A 15,046-nucleotide genomic window follows, 5' to 3' on the forward strand; every position below is an offset into this window, starting at 1 on the left:
TATCAGATGTTTTCCTACTTCCTGCTGGAAAGGCCAGCTGTTCTATGCCTTCCCTCCATTCCCGCAGGTCCACAGGGTCCTACTCAAGCTGTGCAGGAACAAAGCATGCATGATTCTGGTCGCCCCAGCATGGCCCAGGCAGCACTGGTACACCACACTCCTGGAGTCAGGGCCGGCTCCAGACCCCAGCGCGCCAAGCGCGCGCTTGGGGCGGCATTTTACCGGGAGGGCGGCAGGCGGCTCCGGCGGACCTTCCGCAGTCATGCCTGTGGGAGGTCCACCGGAGCCGCGGGACCAGCGGACCTCCCGCAGGCATGACTGCGGAGGGTTCGCTGGTCCCGCAGCTCGGGTGGACCTCCCGCAGGCATGACTGCGGAAGGTCCGCCGGAGCTGCCTGCCGCCCTCCCAGCGCACCCTCCGCAGGCATTTCTGCAAAAGGTCCCCTTGAGCCGCGGGACGGGCAGCGCGCCCCCTGCGGCATGCCGCCATGCTTGGGGCGGCCAAATTCCTAGAGCTGCCCTTGCCTGGAGTTATCAGTAGAGCCTCCGATCACGCTCCCATTGTGGCTGAACCTTATCTCGCAGGACCAAGGAGGACTCTGTCACCCTGACCTGAAATCGCTCCACCTTACAGCGTGGATGCTGCATGGCTAACTCAGTCAGAGTTACTCTGCTCACAGTCGGTGCAGCGGGTTCTGTTAGGCAGCAGGCAACCCTCGACTCGAGCCACGTACCTGGCTAAATGGAGGCATTTCTTCTGTTGGTGCGAGCAGCATGACACGCCCCCATTGCAGGCATCGATACCTCTCATCCTTGACTATCTCCTATCCCTAAAGCATCAGGGCCTGGAGATATCATCTGTCAGGGTGCACCTGGCAGCCATCTCGGCTTTCCATTTAGGAGAACATGCTTCCTCTGTCTTCTCCAACCCGATGGTCGTTAGATTTCTGAAGGGTTTAGATCGCCTCTACCCATGGTTCCGGCGTGGGACCTTAACCTGGCTCACAGGGCCCCCGTTAGAGCCAATGGCCACCTGATCACTCCTTTACCTATCTTGGAAGACAGCCTTCCTTGTAGCCATCATTTCAGCGAGACGCGTATCTGAAATCAGAGCCCTCACATCAGAGCCGCCATATACAGTTTTCCATAAAGACAAGGTGCAGCTTCACCCCTCCCCCACCCCGCCGCCTTTCTCCCCAAGGTGGTATCAGGGCCGCCCAGGGGGGGGGCAAAGGGGGCAATTTGCCCCGGGCTCCGCAGGGGCCCCCAAGAGAAGAGCGGAGGCTCCCGCCTCCGCCCCTCTCCTGGAGCCTCAGCGCATCAAGCGCCGAGTCTCCAGCCGAGCCCCTGAGCTCCGCCCCGATCCGAGCCGCGTGTGAGGGGGCGGGGCTGGGAGCTCCAATGGGGCCTGAGCCCCACCCCGCTCAGAGCGGCGTGGGGAGGGGGCGGGGCAGCTGCCTCCGCTCGGCGTGGAGCTCACAGCCCCGTCCCCTCACCACGCGGCTCTGAGCGGGATGGAGCTCAGGCCCCGCCGGAGACGCGCTTGGGTGAGAGGCTGAGGCGGGACCCGCCGCCGCCGCAGCGCAGCCCGGTCTTTGGCGGCGGGGGGCCCCTTCTGTTCCGGGACCCACCGCCGAAGTGCCCCGAAGGCCCGCGGCGGGGACCCCCTCCCCGCCACCGAATTACCGCCAAAGACCGGGCTGCGCTTCGCGGCGGGTCCCGCTTCGGCGGTAATTCGGCGGCGGGGGGCTCCCGCCGCGGGTCTTTGGGGCACTTTGGCGGCGGGTCCCGGAACGGAAGGGCCCCCCGCCGCCGAAGACCCCGGGCCCCCGGAATCCTCTGGGCAGCCCTGGGTGGTATCAGCTTTTCATGTGAACCAGGACATTTTCCTCCCAGTCTTTCATCCGAAGCCGCATGCTACGCGGCAGGATTAACGTATGCACTCTCTGGACATTTGTAGGGCCCTCGCATTCTATATCGAGCGTACGAAGCCATTTAGGAAAATGACCGAGCTCTTCGTTGCAGTGGCCGACCGGATGAAAGGCCTACCGGTCTCCTCGCAACGCATCTCCTCTTGGATCACGGCCTGTATCCGTGCTTGCTATGACTTGGCCGGTGTCCCGACCCCACGCCTTACCGCCCACTCCACGAGGGCTCAAGCCTCATCGGCCGCTTTCCTGGCCCAGGTTCTAATTCACGAAATCTGTAGAGCTGCGGTTTGGTCATCAGTACATACCTTTGCTGCTCACTATGCATTAGTACAGCAGTCTAAAGATGATGCCGCATTTGGTTCAGCAGTTCTGTACTCAGCAATGTCTCACTCTGACCCCACTGCCTAGGTAAGGCTTGGGAGTCACCTAATTGGAATTGATATGAGCAAGCACTCGAAGAAGAAAAAACGGTTACTCACCTTTGTAACTACTGTTCTTCGAGATGTGTTGCTCATATCCATTCCAAACCCGCCCTCCTTCCCCTCTGTTGGGGTAGGTCTATACTTACCCGCCGGGTCGACGCGTAGAGTTCGACTTCTCGGAGTTCGAACTATCGCGTCTAGTCTAATCTAGACGCGATAGTTCGAACTCCGAACACGCTCCCGTCGACTCCGGAACTCCACCACCGCAAACAGCGGTGGCGGAGTCAACGGGGGAGCCGCGGACTTCGATCCCTGGACGTCTGGACGGGTGAGTAGCTCGAACTAAGGTAGTTCAACTTCAGCTACGCTATTCGCGTAGCTGAAGTTGCGTACCTTAGTTCGACCCCCTCCCTTAGTGTAGACCAGGCCTTGGAGTAGCCAGCAAGAAGGAACTGAGGGGGCGCTGGGTTGGCAGGGGGTATATATCCAGCGCCATTAAGGCGCCACTCCAGGGGGCTCCACAGCCGACCCACCGGGTGTTGCTAGGGTAAAAATTCTCCGAAGATCGTGCACGCGGCGCACACACACCTAATTGGAATGGATATGAGCAACACATCTTGAAGAACAACAGTTACAAAGGTGAGTAACCGTTTTTTTACTTTTATTAATAATTAAAAAGAATTAGCATACATTATTTGTATTTGCTTCTGGTAGCACCCAGAACATGGTACGCTCTTTTCCTGACATAAAAGAAGGTGCAGTGCTTGTTCTGAAGAACTTGCCATCTAAAAAGACAAAGAAAGAGTAGGGGAAAATCATTTCCTTAAAAACAATCACATAGGGGCGTAGCACTATCTTGCAAACTAATTAAGTGCACAGATAATATAGTTTGTAGTGTGAGAGTGAAGCAGGGGAGAATGAAGATCTTGTAGGGAGTTCCAAGGGTATCTACCACAATAATATTTTTAATTGCTGCCATTTGGTGCCATCTGATCATTTCCAAAGCCAAACAATTATGAGTAAGGCTGCCAGTCTGTCATGGAGGTCATGGATTCCGTGACTTTCCATGACCTCTGTGACTTCTGTAGTAGCTGGTGCTGGCTCAGGGGCTGCCCGAGCTAGGCAGCCCCTAGGCCAGCAGCAGCAGTTTGGGTGTGTGTGGAAGGGGGCTAGAGGCAGGTGGTTTGGAGGTCCCAGGGAGTGGGGCTCCCACTGGCATGGCCCTGCAGCTCCTAGGCAGTGGAGGGGCCGAGAGGGACTCTGGACTGCCCGCTCCCACAGGCTTCACCCCTGCAGCTCACATTGGCTGTGTTTCCCAGCCAATGGGAGCTGTGGCAGCCGGCGCTTGTGCTCCTCTGCCCCCCGCCCAAATGTTAGTCACAGGTATTTTTAGTAAATGTCATGGACAGGTCATGGACCGGGAATTTTTGTTTACTGCCCATGACCTGTCCATGACTTTTACTAAAAATACCCATGACTAAAACGTAGCCTTAATGTTGAGCACAGGGGATAAGTCACTTCTGGCAATGATATTTAACTGTATCCAGAGAGGAGCGATTTCCTTCAAAATAAGGAAAATCACCCCAACCTTCTCTTCAGTGTAGTGGTGGAATGTTAACATGGGGCTCCCATATTCTTTCCCAGAGCCCCCTTCCCGCTCATGGCTGCTTTGCAGCTAAGTGCTTCAGTTGAAAATGCCTTCCTTCAGTCAAAAAAGTACTCAGTTATTAATTACAATAAAATCAGGAGAATTTTGTTCTTGGACAGGTATAGTATGACATCAATTTTAAGCTCCTGAGGAATGAACACTTTCATGATACCAATCCTTATCAAACTAATTTTTTTCTCAGTAAACTAGAAACATGGGTATGTTTAATATGCTCTGCTAAGTAACAATCTCTTTTGAATGATGAAGTGACGACAACATAACTTAAGTATTTACAAATATGTGTGGTTTCTACTGAGATTGTGACAAGCTGTTCCATTGTAGAAGCAGAGCACAAAAACCAAGTCATATCTCACCAGCCATAGGGAAACATTAGGAGGAGTAGCACTTGTTGCAGACCTTTCATCTGTAAACACTTGAACTCTCCGAAATTAAGACAATATGGCATTACTTCTGATTTGTTGCTGCAGGCGAGCTTTTCTAAGAGAAAAGACGTGCTTTCAAATTAAGTCAATTATAATGTAGCTTCTGGATCCTCTTTGAAACTGGAATAGTGTATTTATAAATTTGTCTCCTTGTTAGACAGGCACCATGACAATGTTTTTCTGGAGTATTGTTAACCTCTAGTGAAAGGTTAAGCAGCTTCTTCTGTATCTAAATCTGTTGCTCTGAAAAAATGACTCTGGAGTTGAATCCACCTACCAGTGAATGGTAAAAGAAACGACCTGCACCTGTGGGATTAGGTGTAGCAGCAGGAAGTAAAAGCACTTACAGCATATAATTAACAAGGAATTTTTTTATCTTTTTTTTTTTTTAAACAGCATGTTCATCTTGCCAGGTTAACTAGTGATTAACCCTAGAAAGAATCTGTTGAAGCCTACACCCTTGTTTAAACTCAATCACTTGCGACTGTATTCGGTTACTTGTGTAACCAATAACAGGGTAACCCTATTAAAAATATTTCATTTCCTGGTATTTCATTTGATGTCTTTGTTTTTCTAGTTTTTCTGTTAATCTCTTTGTGACTTTCTCTTTCAATCTCTGATCATTCAAAACATCCTGCCTACTATTCTGAATTATATAAACAATAGTACAGTAGTTTTGTCTTTCCTAAAATATGGTTATTCCTTTTCTGTAAGATTTCAGACCATTAAAAAACTTTATGCTTATTCAGTTAAGTTTACCAGGCTAACTTCTGCTCTCAATTGCATTTGGGTAGCTTTCTTCCATTGACTTCAGTAGGAGTTCCATACAAGGAGAATTTGATATTTCAGGTATAAAAGTGCTCACCATTATAATCTATTTGATATTCATAACAGTCTGCTGAAATGTCCATTGCTATATAGCATGTTATAGTTACTTTAAATACAACTTAATATCCGTTTGTCATTTAAGGTATATCTGATTGCTAATGAGACTTAATCTTTCTCTCACATTTTCAAATTTGATATTCATCTTGTTTTCTTAAATGTAAAAATCCAAAATAAGAGAGTGATGATATGTTTTGATATAAATGGCTCAACTGAAAGAAGTCATCCCTATGGGGGAAAAAACCACATTTTTCTATTTATGTTAAAAACACAGTTTACAGTGACACATCCTGTTTTGTCACTTGTTTACAATATATATTTTTCTTTCACATATTTGAAGAAGGCCAAATAAATGCAACATACCAGTGTGGGGAGACAGTGAAGTATATATTTTATTATGGATTTAGTCAAATTTGTTTGAAGTGTCTATCCCAAATGACATGCAATAAACGGACAGCTTGTAATGGCTTCAATGAGTTCATGAATCAGTGTGCCACAGCTTTTAAAACAGAGAGACCTACCATAAAGAAACATTGAACCAGTTATAATCTTCCTTATCCAGACACATTTGTACTATAAGTAGAAACTGTTTAGAAGGAAAATTACATTTTTTCAGCAATTTATCAGAAATAATTGCTCTGCATACACATTAAAAAAGGATAAAGTGTTTTTAAGAACTGTAATTGTAATTGGTAAATGTCACCAGCTGTTGCAGTTACTCTTACTTGTGTATATTCTTTTAATGATTAGAGTCTCATGCCACAAGCTACATGAAAATATATTCACTAGGTGTGAAATTCCCATATGTCACAGCTTCAAGAATAGATAAACATCTCAAAGAAAAAGAAAGAGTTGATGCTAATGGGAAATGTTATTTTTTCTAGTTTTGACTGTTTTCAGGACAAACATTTCTTTACTTAACTTAGTGAAAGCAAAATTTGCATGTATCATAGAAATGTTAGAGATTAACATTTCAATGGGAGACTTGTGTGTATTTTGAAAAATTATCCCCAAGAACAATAACGGGTCCCTAATTTGTTAGATTTTTTTTTCAGTTTACAGATTTCAAAATATTTTCCCATTGTCACTCCAAATCAGAACCATTTTTATTTCTGTCTCATGCATGTCAGGACTCAGCAAGTTCCTACAGTCTATGGAATGCTGAAATATTTTTCTAACAATCTCAAAAAGGTATACTGAATGAAAGTATATAGTTTTGTATTATAGGTTATGAATATCCTTCACTTAGTGATTTAGTTTCTAAACTGATGAGACAAGTGATTGAAACAAATGTCTAAGAATAGGCTGTTTTGTGCTAACTGCAAAAATAGAATTCTGCTTCCCAAATGCCCTTCATTTTGGCCACGATCCTGCAAGGTGCTGTGTCCTCAACTCTCATTGAAATCTGGTTATGCTGAAGTCACTCACAACTGGAGCTGGTAAGAAAATGGAATTTCCATCCCATGGGAAAGCTTGACATTTTGAAATTTCTTTTCATCCTGAATCAGGGCAAAAAGCCCATTTTGAAATTTAACATGGGATGGAAATTCTGAAATATTGATTTTTGAAACATTAAAATGATCTTATGGAAATGTTCATTTTAATAATGTTGAAACATGAGCACCAGGTCAGGCAGCCATGCCGCCGGGCTGGAGCCAGCCACCCCACCGCACAGCATGGAGCACCAGGTCAGGCTGCGGCTCTGCAGCTGCGCTGCCGCCCAGAGCATTGCGCCAGCAGTGCAGTGAGCTGAGGCTGCAGGGGAGTGGGTACAGCAGGGGAGTGGCCGGGGGCTAGCCTCCTGAGCCAGGAGCTATGGGGCTGGGCAAGAGGGTCCCACGGATGTGGCCCGTGGGCCATAGTTTGCCCACCTCTGGTCTATGTGATAAATTCTACGGCTACATTTTCTCATTCATATTATGATATATTGGAAAACGAAGTCCTAGACCCTGTTATTTATGCAAAAATAATAAATTCCATATATATTAATGAATCCCTTATTCTGGGTTGTCTTCCCAGTTTTGTTCCTTGGTAGATTCGTAAAAGGAGTTATTCTAACAAAGAGTGTCTGATTTTGTTAATGGTCTTGAGGGGTTGGATAATTGAACTTGAGTGGTGAATATTCTCAGAGTGTTGCATCCTGTTATTGTGGTAGACATCGCTGGGATCTTAGCTGCAGTTTCTGAAAGTACAGCAGGTTCTGTGTGCTAGCGCTAATCTACGCTATTGTGCTACATCGGCACAGCTGCACCACTCTAGCGCATCTGGTGAAGACGTGCTATTCTGATGGCAGAGTGCAGTCCTGTCAGCATAATTATTCCACCACAGTGAGAGGTGGGAGAAGCTATGTTGGTGGAAGAGCTTTTTCCTCTGACATAGCACAGCGTAGGCACTGCTGTAAGTCGATGCAACTTACGCCACTCAGGGGGTAGCTTTTTCACACCCCTCACTGGGTTGACATACATACTGCCTTTGTGCACAAACACAATTATACCCCTCTTCTAATAAAGTACATTATAATAAGGACTTGTAAAAACATAATTCCATACAACGATAGCGTAATAAAATAGCCATGTTTTCAAAATCTTCTGTAAAGGTATTTTTGAATATATAAATGGTTTACATATAATTCTCTAAAATACGCTAAATATCTGCCTTTAAAAATCTATTAAAGACAGATTCTGATGTATGCTGTGGTCATTGTGCTGCTCTGTCAATACAGCCCTGGGAAACTGTTACAGACCGGTATATGTTAAAGCTGCTATGCGGCTGCTTTAACGTATTCCAGGAAATGAAAAGGTGGCATACAGCCACCTTCCTCCTCAACCACTGAAGCTGAACGCTGAGCAAAGCTCAGCCAGACCTAAGGATTGGAGCATGAGTGCTTTAGAAACATTTTTTTCTGTTAAGACGTACTATCAGATAAATAAATTGCATAACATTCAGTACCATCATCTGATCTAGATCAGTGGTTTTCAAACCTTTTTTCTGGGGACCCAGTTGAAGGAAATGTTGATGCCCCTGACCTAACAGAGCTGGGGATGAGGGGTCTGAGGTGTGTGAGGGGGCTCTGGGCCGGCTAGGAGGTTGGGATGCAGGAGGGGGTCAGTGCTCTGAGCTGGGGGTGCAGGCTCTGGGGTGGGGCCAAGGATGAGGGGTTTGGGGTGCAGGAAGGAGTCCCAGGTTTGGGGGGCTCAGGGCTGGGGCAGGGGATTGGGGCACGGACTTTCTTCTGGCAGCTCCCAGTCAGCAGTGCAGCAGGGGTGCAGAGGCAGGCTTCCTGCCTGTCCTGACACTGTGGACCGTGCTGCACCCCAGAAGTGGCCAGCAGTAGGTCCTGCCCCTAGGCCGAGGCACGCAAGCAGCTTTGCACAACTCTCACTCACAGGCACAGCTCCCATTGCCCGATTCCTGGCCAATGGGAGTGTGGAGGGGGTTCTTGGGGTGGGGGCAGTGCACGGAGCCCCGTGGCCCCCCTGACTAGAAGCTGAACTTGCTGCTGGCTGCTTCCGGGGCCCAGCGCAGTGTTGGAAAAGGTAGGTACTAGCACGTTAAAAGTCCCGTCTGCGGTGCTGACCAGAGCAAGACAACCCAGTGCCTGACATGCTGCGACCCACTACTGGGTCACAACCCACGGATTGAAAAACACTGATCTATATCATCATAACAGTTGTCCTTCAGTTGCGTTCTATGAACATCATAAAATATCATTTTTGGACAAATTATATTTTTAGACTGAAACTAACCCAAGAGTGGTGCATTTTCAGAAGGCTATCCATACTCCTTCACCCCTCTTATAGCTTGTCTTCAAGGAAGCTCCTATCAGGTTTCAATAGGCCAATATGGACAGTGGGTTGTCTGGGGAGGGTCTAATGGAAACACATTTATGGATACAAAACTTTAGCAGCCACCATTCCAGCCAGAGTGGAATAGACATGGAAAGACAGCCTAGCCTACACTCATCCTGCCTTCGGGATGTGGTATGTGACTTCAGTCTCTTCAGCCCCCACACAAAGCCTGAAGAATTTGGGCTTGATGCAGGCAGGGGAATATTTCACTCTTAGCAAACATTTCAAAGAGCAGTGACCATCCTCTCTGTTTTCCCATATATGGTTCCAAAGCTCCATCCATAGTCATCCTCTTTGCTCATTATGCCAGTGCAAAGGCCTGGGGAAGATGGGGTTAGATTGTACTATCACACTAGCTTTATATGCTGTTGTAACTCAACTGACTTCAGTGGAGATACTGCTAATTTATATCAGTTGGGAGATCAGAATCAGGCCAAACGTTTGTAGATATTTAGAAACAAACCTGAGCCTCTGACAGTTTGGATCCCCAAAGTTCATACTACTCTCATTTGCACCTTGGAACCAGAACAAGTCTGAAGGAGTGCAAAGGGGAGCTAAAGCCACCGTCGTACTCCTTAATCTCTATGAATTGTCATATACTCTTTAGGCGCAAACTAATTTCTGGACCAGTATCGAGGAAGTGGTGTATGAGGGCTTCAGCAACATGAGATTCTGCGTGTTTTTTTTTTCTGATTTATAATTTTGATTTATGTGGCCATCTTTTTGGATTCATATTTAATATACATACATTTCTATTTTCAACTATTTACATTAGATATATAAATTGGATATGTGTTTGTATACCCACATACAAGTTGTCATCTTTCATAAATGTATGGATATAAATTACTTTAAATATTATGGGAGTATGTTCTCCCTGCTATGTTTGCATCCACCTTCCCTTAGTGCTGATAGATCAAGAGGAGCATATAACCTGATGTTTTTCCTTCATTGTTAACTAGTTCATAAGTATTAGTGCCTCTGTATTTCAGAATTTCCAAAGGGCATATCCAGCAAGCAATACTGAAAACACTAAGCGTGAAATCTGGGTTCCATTGAGTTCAATGGAAGTTTTGCTGTAGACATCAGTGGAACTAGGATTTCACCCTAAATGTGTATCAGTGTACATAGATGGCTAAAAATGTTCATGAAATTACAATGCTAGGAATTATTAATATCAAATCCAGCTTTAATATGGCATCGATTCAAAGTTAATAGCAACTTTAATTAAAACAAAGAGTTGGTACATATTTACATCATTTTTCATTTTTAATAATCTCACAATTGTAACTGATTAAAAATAACCCCTTTCTCAGTAAGTTACAGTTTTCTTATGGTCTCTCTCTTCCGCAGAAACCAGGAATGGATCTAGCAGACACCTACATTATGTTTGTTCGGCAAAACCAGGATATACTTCGAGAAAAGGTCAATGAGGAAATGTATATAGAAAAGTTGTTTGATGTAAGTAACTACCCTTGCAAGGCATGCTGGCATCATGGTTACATCTGAAAGGGATAAGTTGCATTTTGATTGCATTCAGCATGCAGGTCAGGATGTTTTTCTCTGTTGGCTATTTTTGTTCTGCTTTTTTATTTGGTTGTCTTCTGCTACTAAAGATAGCCTTAATTGTATGCATTTCCTGCATGAGAGCTGTCTGTGTTGGAATGAGTAAATCAAAAGTGTGTTCTAAGATTAATATTTTAACTAGTCTATCATTTTATCATTGTGTTATATGCAATTTTGTTTTATTCCACCTTTTGATTTTGAAGTAAAGTGCCATGAACAGAATTGTATTGTAATGGATGTTCTTAGTGTATGAAGATACAGTTGAAAAGGTATTTTCCCTAAATAACAATTCTTATACCTTTTTCTTCAGATAAAGTAAGAAAACAAATAAACTGTGCGACATTCCTTCAGATTTCTAAGAGCTGTTTTTGCTGAGTAACTTTTAGAACTTAGCTTAATGTACATTTAGTCCAAAATTTTCAAATATATAGAATCCTAAAGTTATCCTAATGCTTATTTAGATACAGGACTCATATTTTCAAAACTTCACCCAACATCACCTGTTGACCTCATGTTTCAAATGCGCTTCTCATCCTCACCATCAAGACCCTGCACACCACTCTTGCCCATGTCATCACTCTAATTTTCCCACGCACACTTTCCTTGCTCCCTCCCCAATCTGCCTATAACCGCTCCCTTTGCTTCTTAATGGCCTCATCCTCCAAATCTCTCCTTACACAAGTCTCATCCACAAAGCCCTGCAGTCACATGCTGTCTGGATATCTCCACTGCTTCAGGCTTCGACCATCACTTGATGTGTGATGCATCTGATCTGTATTGTCTGTCTCTCTGAACTAGAAGCTGTATGAGGTGATCATGTATTATATGTGTTGAAAGTACCAAGCCCATAAAAATAGTAATAAAATCTAAATTCCTTTGTTACATATCTGAAATCTGGATCAAGAGAGCAATCACTTCTGATTATATGGGAATCTGAACAGAGGAAATAATCCTATGTCTTTGAGACAGCTTAATACAGTCCGTTACAATACTGATTCTGAAATGTGATATTCACTTTGAAATATATTTATTGTATACCATCTACTCAGCATTTTACAGAGCTTTTCTGGCAGTTTCATTTAATTATGCAAGTTACTGCAAATGTTTTCATAACAGCAATTCACAGCCTCTACTATGACACTTCAATTGTGGCAGTTGTAGAAAGTCCTGTAACATAGACTCGCAGCCATGATATGTCATGTCAGTGTTTGTTGTTTGTTAGATTGGGTGGTCAAAATGAGACTTATCTCTTGTACTTTATATTTTCAGACATTCCTAGGCAGTTTTACAATAAAAGTATCATCTGTTTTAATAAGCTAAGTGTTAATATGTGTGAAAAGAAAGATTTTATAAAAGCTTTGATGCCCTGCAGGGGTAGAAAAATTATCATCCATCCAGCTGGCGCTTTCACAAAGCACTAAAACTGTGTTAGCAACTTCTGCTTCAGTTTGGTATTGCACTGAATCTGCAAGCATATGTTTCATTTTCGTGTGTGTGTGTGTGTGTGTTGGGGGGGGACATAGGGGAGGTTTTTTCTTGCTTAAGTTGTAATTTTCTTAAACTTATTAGATGTCTAGGGCCAAATCCAACGCTCATTGGAGTCAACTATTGGCTTTCTATTAGCTTTAACGGGACTTGAATCACACCCTTTGTCCCTAACACTATAGTTTTCAGGCAGAAAAAAATGTATTCAAGGTACTCTCTTTCACAACATCCACTTACATCTTTGCTTTTCTTTGTATATGCATGAGAGATGAAGTGGTGTCATATTGAAACAAATCAGAAAGACATTATTACAAACATGAACATTATGGGATGTGTATATTCACTTAGTATAACAAGGAGCCAAATCCAGCTCTCAGTTACACTGATGTAAATCTAGAATAACCCATATAATGCAACTTGCCTTCAATGAGATTACTTTGGATTTACAGCAGTATAACTGAGAGCAGGATTAGGTTATGGTTATTGGTGTCAGTAATTTAGCAAAGACTACGTAACCTTTGTATATACAGATCTATTAAGTTGTATTTTTATGGAAGGATTAAAATGAGTTTAATTAACTTTTTTATTGGCTGTCCCAAGCCATTTATTTCTGACTACAGTTGCAGATTGTTTTACTACTGAAATATTTTTTCATTTTCATCAGATGAGAAACTGGCAGGTGGGGGAAGGGAGAATATGCCAATGCATGTTTGTTTCTGAAAGGGAAATACCTCTCTGGAATAGAGTAAAACCTCTGTAGCTAATGACCCAGGGAGGCTTGTAGCTAGTCTTTGTTCCAGCAGATACAGATGCAGATTTGAGCAGGACAGAGCCCCTTGGTATTTTAAGGTTATTTTTTATTTAGTCTGAAAAATTATCCTTCAAAATTTCTTGTGTATATGTCATAGGTCTCATTCACTACTGCATTACTTCAGTTTTATGCTGGTGTAATTCCACTGAAATCATTTATTTCAATGAAGTTACACTGGGATAAAACTGGAATAATGCAGTGGTGAATCGGGCCAAGTGTATCTAGGTTTCTGACTATACCGTACAAACCAAACTCTTTCTACCATTTATATTGCTATGATGCAACAGGGTGCAGTACATAATTAGTAAAATCATGATAATTAAACATTCTCTTGTGTTTATAAAATGATTAAAAATTAGCTGTTGAAAAGTTTTATTTAGTGAAGATTTCTTTTAAGTATCTTCATTCCCTTCTTTCAGTGAAGGCTCTCAAAGTGGTACTTGGTGAACTGGAGAATTAAATACTTAAATGGAATTACAGTAGCATAATTCCCTTATTAAAACATTCTATTAGGCAATTGGCTTGGGAAGCCTGGAATAAACATTGAGAGTTTCCCATTTATCCAAGCACAAACTTTAACCGGGCAAATAATTTAAATGCACCCTGTATCCAGTAATATCAACTTTCTCCTAGTGTCAGATTTTATACCATTAAAATCAATGGGAGCACGAGTGAGCCCTTAAAAAAGCATTTCTCAGAATCCAGTGTGGTTGAACTTAGATACATGTTCTGATCTGAATTGTTAAGATAAGGTGAATAATTCTCTGTGTTTCATGTGCACTTTTAATTGGCATTAGACTTATTCAGTGAGAAGCTAGTGTGTGTAGATTAAAACCAAAATTGGATTACATTAAATTTTCACACTTCAAAGAATTGAGCTTCTGATCCAAATTCTTCCTTTTTCTGCAAATGTAACTTTCTCAAGCTCTTCTTTTGGTAGCTCATCAGTTTGATATATTTCTTTATCATTTGTGCAATAACCACAGAGATGTGTATCTGAAAACGGAAAAGCTGACTTTAGGTTTTTTTCAAAAATATTCCTATTCCCATTCTCCAACGAGGGCTATTGTATAGATTGTATTTGTATAGAGATGCTTCCTGTTGAAAGGCTTCCAGTTTAAGCAACTATACGATTTTGCTCTGATGTTGTCAAGGTCACACTAGTAGTAAATTTGTCTATGTAAACAGTTTCCTTTTTAAGTAACAGAGAGACAAAAGAAAGCCAGTAAAGCCATGTAGGTCTACCCATTATTTTAGGTTAAAATTTGGGCCTCTCTTTCGCTTAAAAAAAAAAATGCGCGCGCGCGCGAAAACACACACACAAAACATAAACAAAAAACCCACAACCCAACAATAACCACCTTAATTTTTTCATTATTGAAATAATAATGCATGTGTGTTACCATATGCATATCTATGTACATAAAGTGAACACCATTAAAAAGTCAGTATTTGCCAACAGTTAATCTCACTGTGATATGTTAGATGATACAGTGTAGTAACTATTAGCAAATGTGAACTTTGGCCCTGACGCTGCCAACTCTTACATACTTGCTTAACTTTTGGCACATGATTCGTAGATTCCAAGGCCACAAGGGATCACTGTGATCATCCAGATTGACCTGTCTTGCACAAGCCATAGAACTTCCCCAAAATAGTTCCTAAAGCATAAATCATAGAAATTTAGGGCTGGAAGGCACCTTTGGAGGTCATCTAATCCAACCCCTTGCACTGAGGCAGGACCAAGTATATCCGGACCGTTCCTGTCAGGTATTTGTCTAATCTGTCCTCCAAAGATAAGGATTCCACAATATCCCTTGGAAGTGTAGTCCAGTGTTTAACTATTCATATAATTAGAAAGTTTTTCCTATTATCTGATCTAAATCTCTCTCGCTGCAGATTAAGCTGATTACTTCTTGCCCTACCGTCAGTAGACACGGAGAACAATTGATCACCACCCTCTTTGTAACAGCCATTAGACTATTTGAAGTGTGTTATCTGGTCTGCC

At 43.2% G+C, this 15,046-nt stretch overlaps 1 protein-coding gene across 13 annotated transcripts in view; it reads left to right on the forward strand.

Annotated features, from left to right (window-relative positions):
* CADPS2 (calcium dependent secretion activator 2) overlaps window positions 1-15,046 on the forward strand; it is a 548,645-nt gene that overhangs the window by 508,260 nt on the left and 25,339 nt on the right. For all 13 annotated transcript variants that reach the window (XM_045031264.1, XM_045031306.1, XM_045031338.1 and 10 more), the window contains one exon: window positions 10,530-10,637. In XM_045031264.1, the coding sequence (XP_044887199.1) occupies window positions 10,530-10,637 (108 nt within the window). The remainder of the gene's footprint in view (window positions 1-10,529; window positions 10,638-15,046) is intronic.

Source organism: Mauremys mutica, chromosome 1 (genome assembly GCF_020497125.1).
Source record: "Mauremys mutica isolate MM-2020 ecotype Southern chromosome 1, ASM2049712v1, whole genome shotgun sequence".
NCBI classification, from domain to species: domain Eukaryota; kingdom Metazoa; phylum Chordata; order Testudines; family Geoemydidae; genus Mauremys; species Mauremys mutica.